Raw genomic sequence first — 21,668 nt, 5'->3', positions numbered from 1 at the left:
TGGCAGGACTCCCAGGTGGAGATACTGATTAAACTGCTTAACTGAGGCTGGGTTTCTATTGATCAAATGGACTGGATTAGACCCTTAAGTTTAGATTGGATCCCTTCAGTGGGACTCAGCTACTTAGGAATGGGGAATTGAGAGCACCCCGTGCTCTCCTTATGGTTCCAGGGGGAGATTGCCTTGACGGTGCTTATGCTTTCTTACATTAGAAACACTCCCAAGTAGACGCAGCTAGCTATCCTGTAAGATCTGATTTAATGGGATTGGACAATCCCTTATAGACATAGCCTAAACTGATCACCAGTTTTGGCATCCTCTAATAGCCTGGGTGGGAATTACCATAGAAGCAGTGTTGTAGTCACTAAATATTTTAAATGAGTGACTACGTCATTAATATTGAATTCAGCAATACCTCCCATAGTCCTATGACATCTGCTTTACTGCTCACTTGTGGTAGCTTCTTTGATATGAGTGTATTAAACACTAAATACTGTTCGGGGACCTACTCTTAAATTTAAGGCTACTTTAAAATTTTATATTTGTATTGGACCATTGAGAGTAAAGTAATGCATTTAGAATGCTGGACTAGTATTTTGAGTGGAAGGTAGCAACAATACTATGAACACATCAGGATTTGTGCCCAGAGAACCTGGGTATACACTTGACACAGATTGAGCTTTCGATTCGAAGTACTGGTTTATTTTGTTCATCTAGATTAGTGGTCCCTTTACTTCAGTGTGTATCAGAACTGCCTGGAGAAGGCACAAGTCAAAATGGAATGGAACCCTGAAATCTGCATCTTAAACAAGCACCAAAAGTGGCCCACAGACCACACTTCGCATGATCTGGAGCCTCCAAGGTCCTTACTTCTAATTCCTTTGGCCTTTAACAAGGAAGCTCAAAGAAAGAAGAGTTTCCTAAGGTAGTTCCTCTAGCTAGTGTATGCTCTAGAGCAGGGTTTATAACTTAAAGAGTCCATACGGATGGGCTTTATAAGATCTCTGAACCCTTGAAATTATATGGAAAAGCACATACCTACCTGTATCCTTCTGGAGAGTTCTAAAAGACTCCAGGACCCCGCTCAAGTAAAGAATTACCTCCCTTGCCCCACTGTGTGGCACAAGAAGAGTATCACAAATTTTCAGTAAGACAAAAATATTCTTTACTTGCTGGTTTAATTCCAGTTAACATACAGTGTAATTAATATGAGTTTCAGATGTACAATGTCGTGATTCAACACTTCCATATGCCACCAGACACTCATCATGACAATTGCCTTCCTGAATCCCTATCCCCTATTTCACCCAACCCCCCACACACCTCCCCTCCGGTTATCATCTGAAGAGAAAACGGAGTACCTATCTATATTATTTTCAAGTTTAGACAGACATAGTCATTCTCAGCCTAGAAGGAAGAGCGTAACGACATTATACCTGTGACTCCCAAAAAGAACACCAGAAAAACCTGTTAATAAGCAAAGCTGTTTATTAAACTCTAGCAGCAAGGAAGAGCCCTCCCTTTATAGAGTTTTAGCAGTATCTTGGAACGGGGATGTTAGGGGAGAACATTTATAGGGTTTTAGAGCATGGCTATGTGATTTGATTTGATCTGATTTTAAGATTTTACTTATTTATTAGAGAGTGAGAGTGCACACATGAGAGAGAGAGAGAGCAGGAGCAGGGGCAGAGAGAGAGGGAGAAGCAGACTCCCTGCTGAGCAGGGAGCCTGACACGGGGCTCAATCCCAGGACCCCGGGATCATGACCTGAGCTGAAGGCAGACACTTAACTGACTGAGCCACCCAGGCGGCCCTTGATTTTATTTTTAAAGATTTATTTATTTATTTGAGAGAGAGAGTGGCGGAGGGGGGGGCTGATGGGCAGAGGGAGAGAGAGAGAGAAAGAGAAGCAGACTTCCCCATGAGCGCGGAGCCCCATGAGGGGCTCAGTCTCAGGCCCCTGAGATCATGACCTGAGTGGAAATCCGGAGTCCGACACTTAACCCACTGAGCCCCCCCAGACCCCCATGGCTATGTGATTTTAAAGCAGGTCTTACAAGGCAAGGAACGGGTTAGGATTGTGCAGTGTTTGTGATTAAATAGCTTTAGGTTGGTGAAGTGAGAGTCTTCAAGAGAGTCTTGGTGAGCAAGCTGTTTTTCTTACTAAGCAAAATACTTCAGTTGGTTCAGTCTTATCTTCCAAGAGCAAGCATTTCTTGAAGTAAGAAGCTGCTAGTTTTGCCTGTTCTCAGTATTGTTTAACATAAGAACAGGAAAATATGCTCTCACTTGATACTGTTTAACACAGGGAAAAGAAAGTATGCCCAGCCCCAGTATTATTACACAGGGATGGGAAAATATGCCTGGTCCTGGTCTTACTTAACGTGGGGCCAGGAAATTATGTTGATTTCAGTTCTCAGGACCAACGCCTGGTGTTACTAGGTCAGCTAATGTTCCCTGGCCCAACCATCCTGCAAAACATAATGTCCCCTGGGGCACCTGGGTGGGTCAGTTGGTTAAGCATCTGCCTTAGGCTCAGGTCATGATCCCAGGGTCCTGGGATCAAGCCCCACACTGGGTTCTCTGCTTGGTGGGGAGCCTGCTTCTCCCTCTCCCTCTGCCTGCCGCTCCCCCTGCTTGTGCATGCTCTCTCTCTCTCTCTCTCTCTCTCTCTCTCTGTCAAATAAATAAATAAAATCTTAAATAAAAAAACAATGTCCCCTGAAGGCCACACATTCTTTCCAACCAACCAGCCAACATGACGGTATACTGTCTGGTCCCAGATAAACAGAAACATTGGTCTTCCTCCTGCCCCACAAACCTTCAGAAGATGAAAGACTTTAGGTTTTCTAACAGTACTTTAGTCTATCATCGAAGGTGGGGAGGGTCTCCATACGAAATGAGAAGAGTGAGGATAGTAATGAATGTTAAGAAACAGTGAGATTTTGCAGGCAGATGTTCTTTAATGAAATAGCCACTGTTGAGATGTGCAAGGTTACCGCTTGGTCAGTAGTACTGATTGGTCTTTGTAGCAGTCTGAGGAGCCTAGACCTAGGCCCATTTTATTTGCCACCAGGGCAATTTTTAGATCCTCATAGGCTGTATATACTCTCATTTATGGAGGCTGCATGATGAGTTGTACCAAATATATTAAAGGGCTCCTCTACCCCACTTAATTTTTTTGCTGTAAACGTTTTAAAGTGATTTTTTAAAATATCGATTTTGAAATTATTTGATTACAAGTAACACTGAATTTTTGGTTAGGTATCATTTATTGGAAGTCAGTATGATACTCAGGAGCTGTTGCTAAAGAAGACGATCTAATCCACAATTTGGTTTTTAATGTAATGAAATTTCTATAGCTACTAAATATAAGTCACTAAGTGAAGTTGACGTGTAGTTATACTTCGTAGACATGTAATTAGACATTAATGACTTTAGATTTTAGAGGTTTTTGTTGCATTTTGGAGGCAATGACTTATTTCTGACTTCAGATATTTTCATAAGCCCATGGAAAGCTTACTATTCTGAAGCATGGTTCATATTGCCTAATAGAGAAGCGAGCTTTGTTTGCCATATAAAAAGTGGTCAGTTTATATGCAGGTTCTGCCCTTCTACCAATGAACAATGATTAGGTGCATTCTTGATCCCAGCTGGCATAAGATAGAGCAGAACTTTCTGAAACAAAATAATCTCAAAGCAAACACCAATAAACTAAAGACAATTTCTAAGCTTGCCCACTGAATTTTTTTTTCCTGAAAACTTAATGTCATTAACACATGTCACTTTCCACACAGCCACAGTACAATATCATAGCTTAGCTATTTTGGCCAAATTAAGAATAAATATAGGTGTATAAATAAGAAAACCAATATCAACTAAGTATATGAATTTTAGTCTGTAAACCACTCAGTATGTATATCAGGGCAAGCAAATGTTCTTTCAAATACTCTTTTATAAATTCTAAGTTGTCTTCCTTTGCACAGTAGATAAATCTTGCTGTCTCCGCTCAGGTCTATGATTGCACCTTATAGCTCTACCATTGGTTTTTACATGATTGTAGAAGATCTGTGTTGAATTTTATTCATAGGCTGAGGTCCTTTGATATAATATGTCTATTAGTAGGGCTCCCTGTATCTACCTCAGGAGCTTTGTCCTCGAGAAGTAAAAATTCTTTTTAGGATTAGCTTGAGCCTGTATACCCAAAGACATCAACAAAAAACCAATACACACACACACACACACATGCACACATACAATAAAAAATCATCTATAATCGTGCTTTCCAATAGAAATGAATGTCATAAAAGCCATATATGTAACTTTAAATTTTCTAGTAGCCACATTGAGAAAAAGTAAAAAGAAATAGGTGAAATTAATTTTAATGATATTTTACTTAACCCAGCGTATTCAAAATATTATCATTTTAACATATACACAACATAAAAGGAAATGTCTTTCACCAAGGAACTATTTTACAATTTTTTTCATGTTACATATTCAACATGCGATACATATTTTACACTTACAACCCACCTCAATTCAGACTAGCCACATTGTAACTATTCATTAACCATGGACAGCACAGACCTCTATCATCGTTCAGTGATTTTTAAACTTGAGCCTGAAACAGAATCACCTGAAAGGCTTGTCATTAACACACTATTAGGCCCACTCCCAGAGTTATGATTCATTAGTGTGGATAGAGCCCAAGAATTTGCATTTCTAACAAGTTCCTGGTGATGATGCTGGTCTGGGGACCACACTTTGAGAACCATGGCCAAAGGGCTTTCAAAATTCAGCTTTGGGGGGAACCATTTTTACCCCTGAATTAATATGAATGATCAAGAACCGATCCTAGATACAACAATTGTTATTTTTGGTGGTGGTGGTGTTATTGCAATTTTTAACATTGCAAATCACCATTTATACCTGTTGGTTAAGACTGAATAATTATTTATGTTGATGAATATTCCTTAGATCTTCATGTCTGTTACTTTCTGAGTGCTTCTTTCCAGGAGGCTGAACAGGGAAGCAACATTTATGGGCTTGCTTGTACTTAGTGAGTATTTGCAGAGCTGTATTATTACCATATCCATATGCATGCTCTGATCTTTAGGCACAAAATAGCCCTTTTCTGGTTGACAGACTATCAATCAGCAAATTGACAATCTGCCCAGTACAGATTGAAGGCTCTAGTAGCATTTTAAAAATATATTATTCATTGATTTAAAAAACATTGAACTTTCAAATATTGAATAGCTCACTGCTTCTGAGCTCAGTGGAAAATAAAAAGATTAAAAAAAAAAATTTCATGATGTTTAAAACCATGGCCTGAATTTACCTCTGAATGTGGGCAGTCCTGGTCACCAAATTGTAGATGGCTCTGCTCATTTGTAAAAGGTGTGGTTTTTTTCATATCCCTATGTGATTAAATATTTCATTTCCCTTTTCTCATTTCTGAAGAAAAACAACGGGGAGTTAATACCTGGTCTCTAAACTTTGTTTTTGTCATAAGAGTACAAAAACAGCATCAGAGCCTCCTTTGGCTCCACCTGTGTCTGAAGAAGAAGAGGAAGAAGAGGAAGAAGAAGAAGATGACAATGAGCCGCCCCCAGTTATTGCGCCAAGACCCGAGCATACGAAATCAGTAAGTTGCAAATGACTATTCCTAAATGATTCAAAAGATGTCCTCTGGAACCATTGTAGAGTCAGAATCTAGTTAATCAGCTCCTACCTATTGAGTATTTACTGTGTTCCCTGATCTAGAATATCAGGTACAACCTTGGTTGAGGTTGCTCTTTGAGGATACGAGATAGTACATGACAATTAGAGAATGATATCAAACGACATACAAATAAGTGCTAAGTTATAAGATCGCTGCAGAAGTTAAATTAGAGAAGGAAATCCATGTGAATCAAGTAGGAAGAAGTGCCTAAGCAGAGGCACCAAGACCAGAATTAGCACAGCATGTATGGGGACCTCAGAAGACAGAGTCCCGAGAGCTTTCAAGGACAGTATATTTGAAGCAACTTAAAGTTCTTGTTTAATATTTAATTAATCACTTGACTTTAAAAACTTATCGGGGGTAGGGGTTGGGGTGTGGAGAAGCGATGGATAGGCAGAGCACAGAGGATTTTTAGGGTAGTGACAAAACTCCATTGCCATCATGGCAGATACATGTCATTATACATTTGTCCAAACCTATAGAATGTATACCCTAAGAGAGAACAGTATGTAAACTATGGACTTTGGGTGATTATGACGCATCAATGTAGGTTCATCAGTTGTAATGAATGTCCCACTCTGGGCGGGGGAGTGTTGACAATGGGGGAGGCTGTGATGTGTGGGCATTGGGGTAGATGGGAAATCTGTACCTTCCTCTCAACTTGACTGTGAACCAAAAACTGCTCTAAAATTTTGTCTTAATGAAAAAAAAAATAAAACCTCATTGACATGACAGGATCTTGACTTCATACCCTTCACTTGGCCTACTGTTTTTATCGTAGAACTTGTTTTCTTATCTTTAAGATCTACACTCGTTCTGTGCTGGAATCCATTGCTTCACCGGCAGTACCAAATAAAGAGGTCACACCACCTTCTGCTGAGAACGCCAACTCCAGTACTTTGTATAGAAACACAGATCGGCAAAGGAAAAAATCCAAGATGACGGACGAGGAGATCCTAGAGAAGCTAAGTGAGTTTTGGGGGGGTTTTGTTTTGTTTTGTTTTGTTTGTTTTTAGCCATCATTACTTCATGGGATGGTCTCTCGTAAAACATGTAAAATGGGAGCTGATTCTTTTTTTTTAAAGATTTTATTTATTTATTTCACAGAGAGAGACAGCGAGAGAAGGAACACAAGCAGGGGGAGTGGGAGAGGGTGAAGCAGGCTTCCCGCTGAGCAGGGAGCCCAATGAGGGGCTCGATCCCAGGACCCCGGGATCGTGACCTGAGCCGAAGGCAGACGCTTAATGACTAAGCCACCCAGGCGCCCCTGGGAACTGATTCTTTCAAAGTTTTGGCCTCCTTGCATAAACTCCAGGCTCCCTGAAGTCAAAAGATGTAAAGGTTGGAACTTGCTCTGTATTCCAGATCACTCCTTCCCCCACACTCCAAATTTGACAGAAACTAAATATTTTCGCTTGACAAAATCAATTAAGGTGAAAACTTGACACGATGAATTAAACATCGAGTTTTATTTTAAGACAATGCTCCCGAAAGGAATAAAATAATCTGATGACATATCTTTTGATTATCCCCCAAGGTCTCCCAACTGATCAATCATGATAGATAAGTCAACCTCAAAGCCCAAAGCAGTCAATCAAAACCAACAGCCACAGTAATATAGTCTTTTCCCTTAATTTAGGAGCATTTCTATGTGGAAAAGGGGAGCAGGGCCAGCAAATGCTAGCAAACTCCCTCCTCCAGTGTCATTATTGTGTACACGCTTGTGCATACACACTCACTCCAGTTTCACGGAACAATTCTCTTTCAATTAGCTTTCTGGATCAAGGAGATTTAAGAAAAGGACATTGTCTGCTCAAAAGAGCCAAAGGCCTGTAAAGCATAGTCATTAAACTCATACTATAGAAACATCTAACACATTTCTAGTTATCTTCAATCAGTGCCCCCAATCTCACTAACTCCTATTCATCCTTCAAAACCCAACTCAAAAGTTGCCTCCTCAGGACAGCCTTCTTTGCCTCTCCCAGTGTGAGTTAAGGGCTCCTCTTCTTTACTGCCTTTATGGCAGCAAATCACACCATACTAGTCCTACCTCTTTCACTTAGACTTGTGAGCTCCTCAAGGGAAGGGACTGTGTCTCCTTTTCCTATATGTCCAGCTCCTAATAAAGTGCTTGGTTCATAAAGGCACTTAACTGATGCTTTTTGAGTGAATGAATGAAAAAAAAAGAGCAAAAAAAAAAATGTACCTTGACTGAGTCCCTACTTGTCTGTTCTATGTAAGAATCTTTGGAGGAAACCATAGAAAAACAATTTCCTGCCATCAGGAACCTTTTACAATTTTATTTAGATGATAAGATTCAGTAACGTGATATAATTAGAAACTAGGAAGCCGTCTGGTTTCATGCAAATTTCCATCTCGAAGACCTCAGGAAAAGAAGAGAGCAGTTCCAGCTAGAGGCCACAGGGAGACTGCATAGATGGTTGTGGGGCCATCTTCCCCTCCAGGAAATACTTGGCAATGTGTGGAGACATGTTTATAGTCACAGCACAGGGAGCGCTACTGGCCTCTAGTGGCCAGTGGTTAGGGATGTTTCTAGAATCTCTGCAATGCTAAGGTCAACCCCCCCTACTTTCCCTCTGTGACAAAGAATTACTCAGCCCCGAATGTCGGCAGTGTTGAGGTTGAGACATTGTGAGCTAGAGGTACTTGGAAATGCAAAGGTTGGCAGTGAGCGTTTGGAACTGGAACCACTGGGACTTCAGCCAACTGACTTTACTATACGTGATTAAATATTCCTCTGGTGCTAATACCTACTATTCGCTATAATAACAGTAGTAATAATTCACATCTATTGAGCGCTCTCTGGGCTGGCCACTTTACATACGTCATAAGGTTTAATTTTCATTATAATACCTTGGGGTGGATTTCAATATCCTCATTTTACAGATGGCTGAAAGTAAGCCTCAAAAAGCAGGGAGAACCTATAGAAAAATGGGGGAATGCTTTTCATGAAGCGGGTCCAGACTGAGCTATACTGCAGAGTCTGCAAAATGGGTCTTTCCTGCTTCACCTCTGGGCATGCACTCCCTGTGTGCCCTCTCTCTCTGCCACGGCCTGGCTGTATAACTTCAGATGATTTATTTCAGCCCTCTGAGCATCAGGGAGAAGAATCATAACTGCATTTCAGGACTCTGTCTATAGGATGGATTTTATGTAACTCAGCCTATGGCTAGGAGGACAAGTACTGGAGTCAGAAAGGCCTACATTCAAATGACAAGCCCCTTGCTTGTGTTACTTTGGGCAAGTTATTTAACTTTGACCTCTTTTTCCTCATCTAAAAAGAAAAATATGGAGATATTAATAGTACCAACCTCATGTCATAATAATAATTAAATGAGAATAGGGCATATAAAAACCTCAGCCACAGTCCCTGGTACACAGTAGGTGCTCAATAAATTGTAATTACCATTTTATTACATGAGTATAAAGCCTTAGTAAGATCATACACGAGGCCAGGCTTTGGAATGAATCATAAAGGAGTCTGAGTCACAGGCCCAGACTAGCTGTGTGTCCTTAGGCCAGTCACTCAACTCCTCTGAATTTCAGTTTCTTCATTTGAAAAATGGAGGTAATAATAGTACCGATGTGATAGGGATTTGGCAAGGACTAAACAAGGTGAAGTATGTAAGACACCTAGAGCAATAAATAGTAGTATAAATTTATCGTGTTATTTTTGCCAAATGAGAGCCACCGTATTTTGCAACATAAAAAAGTGGGGGTCTTCCAGTGGGACAGAATGTTTGAAACCAGAAATGAGCCAAGATGTATGGTCCTTATACAGAAGTCATTGAGAGAATCAAGGTCCCCATTGGAGCTTAGGGAAGGAGTAAAGGAGCCTGTGCTGAGAGGCAAAGGAGAGGAGGCTGGGAGCCAGAGAAGTTGAGGAAGAGCCTACAGCCCATACCAGAGTGGATCCCACCATAAGCATGGGGAAGGGGGGGAGGGCAGCCCTCTTTGGGCTCAGGGATCCAATTACTGTGAGGTGGGCAGCCCAGACTACAGAGCTGCCAGGCTATCCCTCTTCCACGCAGATGCTGATTGTGGGGGCCAGACCATGGGATCATTAATAGTTGAAATAAACAGATCATCTTTCAGTTTTACACAGACAGATAGCCTGGATCTGGCTTGTTCATTGTGGTCTGTTTGAATCTGTTGGAAAATAAAGAAACCCCTACATTTTAGAGAAAATTTCCAAAAGGCGCTGTCAGCAAAATGGTACAAGGCAGGAAATTTGTCTTGGGCCCCACCATCACCTCCTCTTCTTGTCTTTCCCCTTCTGCAGCATTCCTCACTCAAAACTCTTCTAATTTCCCCCTCGGATAGGACTAATATTAATTTAGAGAATTATTGTTGCTTTTTTTTCCCTCAGGAATCAAAACCTCCTCAGTATGCTAAAGGAATAATCTTTTTAATGGTCGGAGTTCAACTTAGCTTAATATGTAGGAAAATACCCTGATAGGCTTTACTGAAACCACATCATGAACCCTATTTTCAAATACTACTATTTAGTCATTTCTTAAATCCTTATACTTTCAAATGAATAGTTGGCTTCTTATTTAAGAAATTGCCCCGGTAGGAAAATTGTTTTGGTGTTGCTATTTTTTTTTTGTCCTTTTGATTTTGAGTTGCTGATCTTTGTCACTGTTTTTCCCCTATTGTGTCACAGTGGGGTTTTTTTTCCCCCTTTCCTTAGTGTAATTTATAAAAGCAGATTACAATGGTTCTGATGAAAGAGGTCCCTTGAAAAGCTTGTTTTGTGATTGGGAATCGTAAACAAGACCTCCTGTGCACTTGCCTCACATCAGTAGATGGCAGCACACACTCTCCTGTGAAGGGTAGTGGGTGTGGAGACGCCATTTTATTTGAACCGCAGTTCAATCCAGAGGCAGGAGCTCCTCAAAATGGCTGTCTTTTGGTAATCCTCATGAAAGGATTTATTTCCAGGTTTGTTTTTGTTTTTTTTTTTTAACTCTGCATTCCAAGGAAATTAGGTTGAGTAATTTACTATCATAAAACCTCATTAACTGAGCCCTGCCAATTGAAATTGATCATAATTCAGAAAGTGGCTTGGGCTGAAGCTTATTTGCTTTTGCTCAGTCTATGGAAAAGAGTTTGCTCAGCAACTTAATAGTATAACTTTCTTAGAAGACTATAAACTCCTTAATAAAATGATGGTTTCAAGTAACTTTAAAATTGTCATTTCATTACCAAAAAAAAAAAGAAAGAAAGAAAGAAAGAAAAAGGTCCAGGCCCTTATCCATTAATAGCTGACTTGAATAGGGATAGTTCTCAGTGATGTAGAAATCTATAATACAATTTGAAAGGTGAAGTGGCAATTCAGAAATTGTTAAATTGGTGGCATTCTATAGATGTAACTCAAGTAAAATATGTTCTCCAGCCCCTGTCTTAAAATATGGGGCATTTACAAAAGGAAATGCCTAATTTTATTTGAGTTCAATTCAACAGACAGTTATTGAGTAACTAATGTATTTCTCACACAACATTGTTTGAGGAGGTGCTGAGGATACAGAAATGAATGAGACCTGACTCTTGTCTTTAAGACATAGTCTATAAGGGGATGTCAAATATATAGAGATGGATACATGGTGTATTAAGTATAGAGAAGCAGAGTAAGTGCAAAGGTAAGAGAGACAGAAAGAGAGAGAGAAGGTACAGTAGAATAGAGAAGGGGAATTATTAACTTTATTCAAAAAAATCAGGGAAGGCTTTCTAGGAGAGGCACCATCGAAGCTGAATTGAAGCATGAATAGGAACTTGAAAATTTAAGAAGGATGTTCCAGGCAGGAGAATAGCAAGTATAGAAGGTATACACCCGGGAATGCTAACTTACTCAATATCACTTGAATATAAAATTGGTGGTAGGTGGAGGGATCAGAGTCTTAAGAGAGGAAGCTCAACGGTCAAGCAAGAGCTGATCATGAGCTGCAATTTGTTATGGTCAATGCAGTGAGGGTCGAGTGGGGAAGTGGTGGAGAGGAGATGGAGAATGAAGCAAGAGTCAGATATGAAGAGCCTTGCACTCCATGCCAAGGAGTTTGAGCTTTACCCTGTAGGTGTCGGGGGGAGGGAGGGGAGCTTGGAGGACTCCTGAACCAGGGAATCACTTGTTCGGGTTTGCACTTAGAGCATCCTGCCGGAGGCAGGTGTAGATCGTGGACTGGAGTGTGAAGAGGCTGGACGTTGGGAGTACAGTGAGGAGGCTGTTGGAACAGCCCAGACAAAAAACAATGAGGGCCCAACTAGAATAGTAGGAACAAGGGGAAGGGACAGATTGACAAGGTCTCTAGGAGGTAAGCAGATACAGGCTCAGGACTTGGTGGACAGCTGCATGGGGGTAGTGAAGGTGAGGGATGAGTCAGAGCTAACTCCCAGATTTCTGACTTGGGCTAAAGAGTAGACAGATGGTAGTTCCATGGACTAAGATTGGAAATGGAAAAGAAAAAGAATTTTAACAACTCACATATTGTATACGTCTTATTTAATTTCACTGAAACATGGACTTCAGTTGTAAAAAACAAACCACCACCCCCACCAACAACAATAAATCTAACAACTTGATGAACAGTCCAGGACTGAAACATTTATTTTTTTTTTCAAGGTATACCATCTACTGGTAGGTGTGAGTTAACACCAGGTATTGTTTGTAGCACACAGTTTAGCACTTGAATACATACTTTCTTGTCCTCAGTCATTTGGTCAACAAATATCCGTTCAGTGATGGCCATTGTTCTACGCACTGAAGTTACAGGGATGAAAAGACAAGGTTCCTGCCCTCAAGAAGAAACATGAGAATCTCATTAGAGGAATCAGAGAAGAATTCATAAAGTAGGATGACTTGAGATAATGTTTAAGTAATAAATAGGAATTTATGGGTTAGATAAGAAAGGGAAAGGGAGAGCATCTGCAAAGACATAAGCCTTGGATAATGATAGCATTACTAGGATTTAAAGTAGGAGGGATGGAGAGTAGAGGAATTATATGAGATTAGTCTGGTTAGGTAGGAGTTGGTTGGTGCTAGATGGTAAACAGCCCTCTATGCCAGACTAAGAAATTTTAACTTGAATATGTACCCAGGACAGTCTTGGTTTGTGAATTACATGGTTACGCTATTCCAAAAGCATTGCGGAAGATAGAGAAGATAGAGTGTTGAGGGTAGGTAATGACGAGTGCAATTGTTTGGACAAGAGATGTTAAGGGCCTGAACAATGGCACTGACCATGGGCATGAAAAGGAGGGAATGAATAACAGTGACCATTAGGAGGTAGAATCTACAGACCTTCTCTTGATTAGTTCATGCTGTAAATCTTATCCTACTGACACTACACTTCTTTGAAACAGGGGCCATGATAGTAAAATATGACTCAAAGGTAATGATACTGATATGTTTGCTTAAAAAAAAAAAAGAAAGGAGAGCCAGAGGCATCCAAATAAATGATTCCCTTTGAGGTAGTCCACTTGAGAATCTAAACCTGTATTCCCATGATGCTGCTATGCCCCAGAATTTTTCTGCACCTATTTGAGCACTGCGTTGAAGAGTCAATGGCACTTCTTTTAGGTTTGTTCTGAGTGGTGTATTCATCCTCTGAGTACTGGATTTGCTCTTTTGAAATAACAAAACCAGTATTTGTTTCCCAGAGCCAAATATGATAAATTAATGTTTTTCTTGCATGGTTTATAACCTTACTCTACAATGTTTGGAACAGTCTATAGAAACACAAAGTAGATTGGCCGTTGCCTGAGGGTGGGTAGGGAAGCCAGGGGGAGGGGTGGATGAAGAGTGACTGCAAACAGGTACAGGGTTTCTTTCTGGGGTGACCAAAACATCCTAAAATGAGATCATGGTGAAATTTAATAAATTTGCACAACTCAAAAAATTTACGAAAAGCCATTGAATTGTACACTAATTTTTTTTCTTTCTTTAAAAATTATTTGGCACTGCTTTTGCTGCATCCCACGTAATTTGATAGGTTGTATTTAATTTTCATTTAGTTCAAACTCTTTTTACATTTCTCTTGAGGTATCTTCTTTCACACGTCTTATTTAAATATCTTGGGATTTTCCAGTCATCTTTCTGTTATTGATTTTTAGTTTGTATCCATTATGATTAGAAAAGGCAGTTTGTATGATTTCAATCTTGTAAAACTTGCGAATGCCTGTCTTGCTGTCTAACATGTGGTCTATCCTGGAGAACGTTCCATGTGCACTTGAGAAAAATGTGTATTCTTCAGTTGTTGGGTGATGCGTTCCATAAATGTGTTAGCTCCAATGGATCCATAGTGTTGTTCACATTCTCCATTTCCTTGTTGATCTTCTCTCTGGTTGTTCAGTCTATTAATTAAAGTCTCCGATCATTTGTGCTGCTGTCGATCGCTCTCTTCAGTCTTGTCAGTGTTTGCTTCATATATTTGGGAGCACTGATAAATTGTACCCTCTAAATGAGTGAACTTTATGGTATGGAAATCATATTACAATGAAGTTACAAAATGTGTGGAGTGCAGGTAGGGTCCTGGGTTTGGGGATGTAGTTTTCAGAAAGCATGAGTCTCATTGTTTATGAGTCAGCTTTGTTCTTTATTAGACCCCATCACCCTTAGCACAGTACTGGGTACATAGTAATGGCTCAAGAGATATTTGTCCAGCAGAACTGAATGTAGTGTAGGGCTCAATTTCACTCCAATTCAGAGAAGATAGTGATTTTATTAAATAGTTCATACAAGTTCTTAGATGTTTTTATCTCCTGATCTACAGTGTCCTTTTATGGGAACTTTTTATAAATGTTGAGTTGTGTCCAATCATTTTTGTTTCCCAAAGATCATCAATTTTGAATATAAAAGCATGGGTTATTACTACTATTTTAATTAATATAGTACTGTTTGTTACTTTAATAAAATGTATTTTAGCCATATAAATTATAGAAATTCCATGGGAATATTGCTCTAATGTTTTATTTGTCACTGACTCTGGCATTGTAATTTTTAGTATTAAATAAAGGGAAATCAACCAATTAATTTAAATCTCTCTCTCTCTCTCTCTCTTCCTCTCCCCCCGCCCCCAAACTCAGGAAGCATTGTGAGTGTTGGTGACCCAAAGAAAAAATACACAAGATTTGAAAAAATAGGCCAAGGGTAAGTGATTGTTACTTAAAATATCAAAAGATAAGCACCAGAGATATACATTCAGATTCAATAACAGCCTGGGTTATATTCATGTTTTGCATTCTCAATATTGGGCTTTCTAGCTGACAGGCTGACTGTTAATTAATCTAGCAACACATCCTGCTGGAATCTGCACTAATGTCGGGCCAAGGGCGAATTGTTTAAGGATATTTGAATCCCACATAGTTAGAAGATTCAAACTGATTTCTCTGGAAAAGCCGTAGGGTTATAGAAACCTCTAACTTGTATGAAAACCCCCTTTATCCCTGTCCCCACTACATCTGTACGGATGTTAGGCTTCAGATCCTGTTTCATTGTCAAACTATACAGTGACAGAGTGGGGGCAGGGGAAGTCCTTACCTAATAGTCCAGAGGGGGGCAGAGTTGACTCTTCAAGTAAGGAGGAAACAGATCAATAATCCCTAAGTGAGAAGGAGTACATCATTTTCACTTAGCGTGCTTGCTAAGAATAAAGATCCCCAGGCCCGGCTGCCAGAGATCTGATTCAGAAGTCTGGAGTGGGGCCCAGGAATCTGAACTTTGGGAAAATTCCTCCGAAAATCCTGATCCTCAGCAAGACAAGGGAACCACAGGGCCGGATCATTCACTAGAGCTAAAGGTGGAAGTCATCTGTTCTCTAAGTCAACTGTAATTAGGCATGTTTCTCAGATCTCAGGGTGAAACTGAGAGTGGGCTACCATGTTTGAAACAGGGAAACATTTTGTTTAAAATCAAAGGAAGTGTTCTTAAGAGGCGTCCTTGAGTGGGGAAGGAGGCAAATATTTAGATGCATCAACTACTGTACGCCAGGAACCAAGATGGTAGCCCAGAGGTCTCCTGGCTGAGAGGAAGGGATACAGCTAATGTCCCTACGGAATTATGCTAGCCCTTCAGCCAATGGAGTCTATTTTCAGATAAGGGAATGGACAATTTCTTCTTCAGGTACTTCACTGTTTTTCCTTGGATTCTTAGGTTCAGAAAATTGTATGTTGTACATAAGCTTGACAATTTTTCATGATTTTTATATTTTATTTATTTTTTCCCACTAGCTTTGGCACTGAAGTTTCTTTTGAAATTGCCGACTTATCTCACAAAATAAGGGAAAACATTCATTAGATATTTTGGCCAGGGGGTAAGGGTCTTGGGGCACTTGTGGGGAATGTGCCTGGTTTCTTTCTTATGGTAAGAAAACCAGAAGAGGGAGGGAGAAACTCAGGGAGAAATAGATGGCCAAGTTTCTTCTTCCCGTGGAAACCATAAAGCTGTTGCATTTGAACTTTCTAGGGGTTAAAATATTTGTGCTTTTGCTTCTTTCTTTGTCATTTGATATCAGTGGTATTCTTACTTGCTCATGGGGGAAAAAAAAAGAGTTTTTAGTCCCTAGGGACCCCTGTCACCTAACCAGTCAAATAGTATTTCTGCCGATTGCTCTAGACCGGTGCTATCTAAACAGAACTTTCTGTGATGATGGAGATGTTGTCTATTTGATAGCCAGTGGCACATGTGGTTATGGAGCACTTGAAATGTGTCTGATGCAAGCAAATGTGAGAAACTGTATGTATTTAAATTAATTTATTTGTTTATCACACATTTATTGAGTGCCAACTGTGTGCCAGGTACTTTTCTAAAGGCTGGAGAGACAGAGATAGGTAATGATGTGGGCCCTCAAAGAACTTAGAGTCTATAGTGGTAAACACTTGACAGAGGGATACATTAGGGTACAAGGAACACATTGAGACAAGTCTCCCTCACCTGAGTGCAGGGCAGGGCTGGCTTCTGTAGCCATTATTTCCCACCTGGAATTTTCCTTCTTAACTTCTGGTGGACTGGTTGTTTTACTTAAGTAAGGAAGCCATACCTTCTCCAGTCCGAATACACATACATACACCTCAACTCGCTTTCTTAATGCCCAAAAGGTGAACACCCCAAGGCCAGTTAAAACAACACAGTATTCAGGGAGCTTGGAAAGCAAAAGTTGCCTTTTATATTTTATTGTATTCTGGTTGGGTTTTTGGTGGAGCTAATAATAGGAAGGGATACACAATCCACAGAGAAGCAGCATTTCAGATCGTAGCTGTCCAATATAATATGGTAACCGTGTGACCATTGAGCACTTGCGGTGGGGCTAGTCCAAATTGAGATATGCTACAAGTCTAAAATATGCACAATTTCAAAAACTTAGGAGGAAAAAATGATGCAAAATATCTCATTAATAAATTATATACTGGTTACATGTTGAAGTGGTATTTTACATGCATTGTGTTAAATACGATGTATTATTAAAATTAATTTTATCTTTTAAACTTTTTAGAATATAGCTCCCCCCAAATTTAAAATAGAGTTCACCTTATATTTCTGAAGGGCAGCACCACTCTCGTTGTAGGTCTAAATGGGAGCTATTTGTTTATTTTTTCAAAAAAGTAGGTTTGTTTCAGGAGTTGTTTCTTGGGGAGTGGGAAGTAGGAGATGTTATAATTTTGTTTTGATTGTTCTTTCCCACTAAGACCCAACTGAGCCAAAAATAGCATTGAATTTAAAAAAGAAAAAAGTAAAAGATGGTTTCAAATATCTCCCAGATACCCAGGTAATGAAGCAAGACTGATTTCTCCAAGAACAAAGATTAGGCCGCCAAGCAACTTGGCATACCAAAGAGATTTCCCCTCCTAGTTATTTATGCCTCTGATCTCTGAAGGTGCAAAAGGAAAGTTCTGTATTTCTCCATAACTCTGTAAAACCTTTATAATCTAAATTGAAAAGTCAAAGCAGAAATCCTGCCTGCCACTGTGGAAAGGTCTGTTTTAAATTCCCAGCTAGTTCATCATTTTAAAGAATGTTGAAACCAGTAGATAGTTCACTCATATGCCCAATTCAACTTTTAAATAAGTCCTTAGAGGGTAGGGAGTCTATTTTATTCCTCCCTTTGTCTCCTTTGGTATCTAGCACGGGGCTTTTTTACTTAGTAGCCCCCTCCCTCCAAAAAACAAAGGAAACAATTTTGTACGATTTCAGTCTACAGCAAGAGTTTACTTGGCCAAGGTCAAAGATCTACAGAGCTTCTCCTGTCTGCCTCTCCCATCTTTCTGGATCTGTTTTTGCCTCAGTAAATATTTGTGAAACAAACAAGAAAATGTTTGTCTTTCTAGCTCTCCTTTTAAAACCTCTGGCCTGTCTTTTCATGTGTATATACCTGTCTGTATTGCGCGTTCTGTCCTATTTCCCTATTTCCCTATCTCTTTCTCTGTCTTGGTGTGTCTTCATCTCTTCCCATAATAACTTGATCTGATTCCTTATCTTTTGGGTACTTGTGTGTGCTGCATGGCTGTCTTTTTCATTCGTGTTGGCTTCACCTTGCACTGCCCATTTTCACACACACACTCAACCCAAATGGTCGCAATATAAAATCAAGATGCACGTCTAAAGAGCTTTTAAGATATAATATAGTAACTGAAATCTACTTATTTACTGTGATTTTAGCTTGTATTTAATTTACTAATTTTGGTTTTGTGTTTTTAGTAGATTTTTGCTCTCTGTTCTTAATTTCTAAAGTGAGTGAGCAAAATATTGATTTCTCTCTAGACCAAAAAATGAAAACCACTTAAATTAATTTTCCTTTTACTTAAATTGCTCTCAATGGATTTTTCCATGAATTACTGGCCTAAATTAGACAAACTCGCCTCTGCTTTCAGTGTATAGAGCTTGTATTTTCTTTTCATTAAGTCCGGATGTTTTTTATTGTTTTGCTTTACCTATTATGATGGTGAAAATCAAACCTGTGTCTGTAATCATTTGGTGCTAGGAATAATCAGGCCCCGTATTCCATTTTCAGCTTCAGGGAGCACAGCAGCTTACTCTTGGGAGCCGGATTTGAGAAGAACCTCTCCATTAATCACCCTCATCTACTTGGAAAACTAAAATTTTCCAGTATGGGTTTCTGCCATCCCAGCATTCAGGCCCGGGGCCAGAGAATTGGCCTCCATCTTCCATAAATCAAGTTCAGAATTGCATGTCTAATCATTTGAGGCCATAGCTGAGAGTCGAAGGCTAAAAATGACATTATTTCACCAGATTTCTGTGAAAAGACTTCTATAATTGGCCACCAAATCTAGATATTTTGAGCAGATGTATGTAAAGTTTAAAAAAAAGGAAAGGAAGAAAGTAAAAAGGCCTGGCATCCTCCAAATTATCATTAACAACATGAGTTTGTCAGAAATCAACCTGGCAAAGCCTGTCTAATTCTCGCAGGAGCGGTAGCCACGTGATTGCAGAGGGCTGAGTTTACTAACGTCGGCAGCGGGCCTCACAGATTTCTCATTAATATATGTGAATTTGTTTTTAAGACCTTTTCTTACAAGAGAATGCACTGAAAAACAGACCCCTTTTCTCTTTCGCTTTCATGTTTGCTCTCTCTTCAACATTGTAATAGACAAATGTTTTTGAGGATGCAACCTGGAGATGGTTTGGATCCAGTTTAAGGAGTGACTTGTTTCATTTGGTGAAGTTTGACTGAGTGCCTGCTACGTATAATGCACAAAACATAAAATCGTAGTTAAGAACCAGCTTCTGAAAGTCACAGTGAGCCTAGGGCTCACTGCCTTTCGGAACATCCAACGGGGAGAGAAGGAAAGTTGTATCGAGAAATAAGCGGGGGACCCCCCCCAAATGCATGTACTTTAATTAATTTCTTAGAGCGTCTGTTTTCTCATCCATAGTAAGCAGAAGATACATACCTCATCAGGTTGAGGGAAGTGAAGGAGGGGAGGCATTTCAGGTGCTCAGCACAACATGGCACATAGCGAAGGGCTCAGTAAATGCTGGGTATCAATAGAGGTGAAAGACACCCACAGTTACTATTCGATAGAGCAGAATAGGGCAGGTAGCATAACATAATTACAAAGAGCCATGGGGACGGAGAAGAGGGACGGACCATTTATAGCCAGGGAGAGGGTATGATGAAGGATCCTTAGAAAAGGGTGCATTTGAATCGTGACTTGAGAAAGTGTAGGATTTAACACGTGGGGATTATGGGCAGGTTCGCTGGAAGGAAACCAAAGGAACACTGGCTTCATACTCTAGGTTGTATTCGCTTTGGTATCCCTAGGGCCCGCAACAGTGTCTGCCATAAAGGAAATCCTTAGCAACTATTTGATGAATGCATATCAGAAAGACCAGACAAGTGAAATCAGCGGTACCAGTCTCATGGACAGTTAAACCTCCCGTTTGGCAGGGGACTTAACAGGAAATAATGCTAAAAAGGATCTGTTGGGACTGTGTCATGAAACAAAGTGAGAGATACAAGCTGCACTGTAATTTTTATTTGTTCAGTTTTTTTAAAGTAGGTAATACTTGGGCATGGTGTAACCAGGAGGTTCACAGGAGTAGACAGTGAAAAGTAAACGTCCCTCCAAGCCTTGTGCCTTAGCCTCCCTGTTATCTTGTACAAAGGAAAGCTCCAGAAAGGATTTTTTACTGGTTCCTTAGGTTAAACTTCCATAGGTTCTCTGCGCACACAGGCACGCGTGCACGCACACACCACGTATGCGTGAATATAAGGTCACACGACGTAAGTTTTAAAACAGGTTTTTGACTTATCTGAATATGTAAACTGTTAGATACACAAATGGTGAATGTCTATTTCTGATATTTAACTTGTTAATCACTCTAATTTATATATTTAAAACCACATATTATATAATGTGTGCATTGGGAGAGATTTTTCTACTCTCACGTTTCATGAGGAGTATAATTCAAAATCTTCCTATGCATCTTTAATGTCATTGTTTTTGTAATCATTAGAGCCCCGTTTTGAATCACCCAGCAGTTATCCAAGTACATCATCTGAATTTCATCTACCATCTTTAGATATAATATTTTTGAATCCACATACTATTCTGCCCCAGGATATTTTATTTCTGGTTGCAGTTAAGCCATTCCTATAACATTAAGATGATTGCTTTCTGAATCTGTTTTGTAGGTGTATATGTACATCTTCACAACATAACTCTCTCCTCTATCACTTAAAATTTCTATTACAAATTTTCAAACATATACAAGAGTAGAGAGAATAGTACAGAAATGTGCATATTCTTATCGCCCCAGTTCAACATTGATCAATATTTTAATATCACAATACCATAAAAAGGCCTACAAAATTCAGCAATGGCTTGATATCATCTATTATCAGAGTTCCCCAGTTGTCTCAAAAATGCAGTTTTTATAGTTGATTCCTTCAAATCAGCATCCAAAGAAGATCAACATATGGCATTCGGTCATGTCTCTTAAATCTCTGTACTCTAAAGCAGTCCCCCTTCTTTTTCCACTACCATTGACTTATTGAAGAAACTAGTCATTGTCTTATAGAATGTACCACTTTCTGGATTTGTCTGTTAGTTTCATTTGATGTCATTTAAGTTGCTCCTCTATTCCCTGTATTTCCTATAAATGGAAGTTGGTTCTAAAAGCTTAATAAGATTCAGGTGCAACTTTTGGCAAGATTTCTTCATAGGTCAGTGCTGTGTATTTCATATTACATCAGAAGGCACACAGTGTCTGATTGACCCGTTGTGTAGTGCTGAACTGATTGATCAGAAGGTTCAGTGGGGACTCCCTGTCCCTTCCAATGCCAATTTCCTCATCAGCCTTTCATCTAATGTTTTCATCTATTGATGACTATATTGCCCAAATCAGTTATTAAATTAGGCATTACAAAATAGTGATTTTCTAAAACTTACCTTTTCTAAAAATTAC

General features: G+C 39.6%; 1 protein-coding gene across 17 annotated transcripts in view; it reads left to right on the top strand.

Moving 5' to 3' along the window:
- Positions 1–21,668, top strand: part of PAK3 (p21 (RAC1) activated kinase 3) — a 249,900-nt gene that overhangs the window by 191,750 nt on the left and 36,482 nt on the right. For all 17 annotated transcript variants that reach the window (XM_032392810.1, XM_032392808.1, XM_032392806.1 and 14 more), the window contains 3 exons: positions 5,519–5,650; positions 6,532–6,697; positions 14,831–14,894. In XM_032392810.1, the coding sequence (XP_032248701.1) occupies positions 5,519–5,650; positions 6,532–6,697; positions 14,831–14,894 (362 nt within the window). The remainder of the gene's footprint in view (positions 1–5,518; positions 5,651–6,531; positions 6,698–14,830; positions 14,895–21,668) is intronic.

The sequence above is a fragment of the Phoca vitulina genome, unplaced genomic scaffold (genome assembly GCF_004348235.1).
Source record: "Phoca vitulina isolate PV1807 unplaced genomic scaffold, GSC_HSeal_1.0 scaffold69, whole genome shotgun sequence".
NCBI classification, from domain to species: domain Eukaryota; kingdom Metazoa; phylum Chordata; class Mammalia; order Carnivora; family Phocidae; genus Phoca; species Phoca vitulina.
The sequence above is the reverse complement of the archived record's forward strand: the minus strand, read 5'-3'. Positions and strand labels throughout refer to the sequence as shown.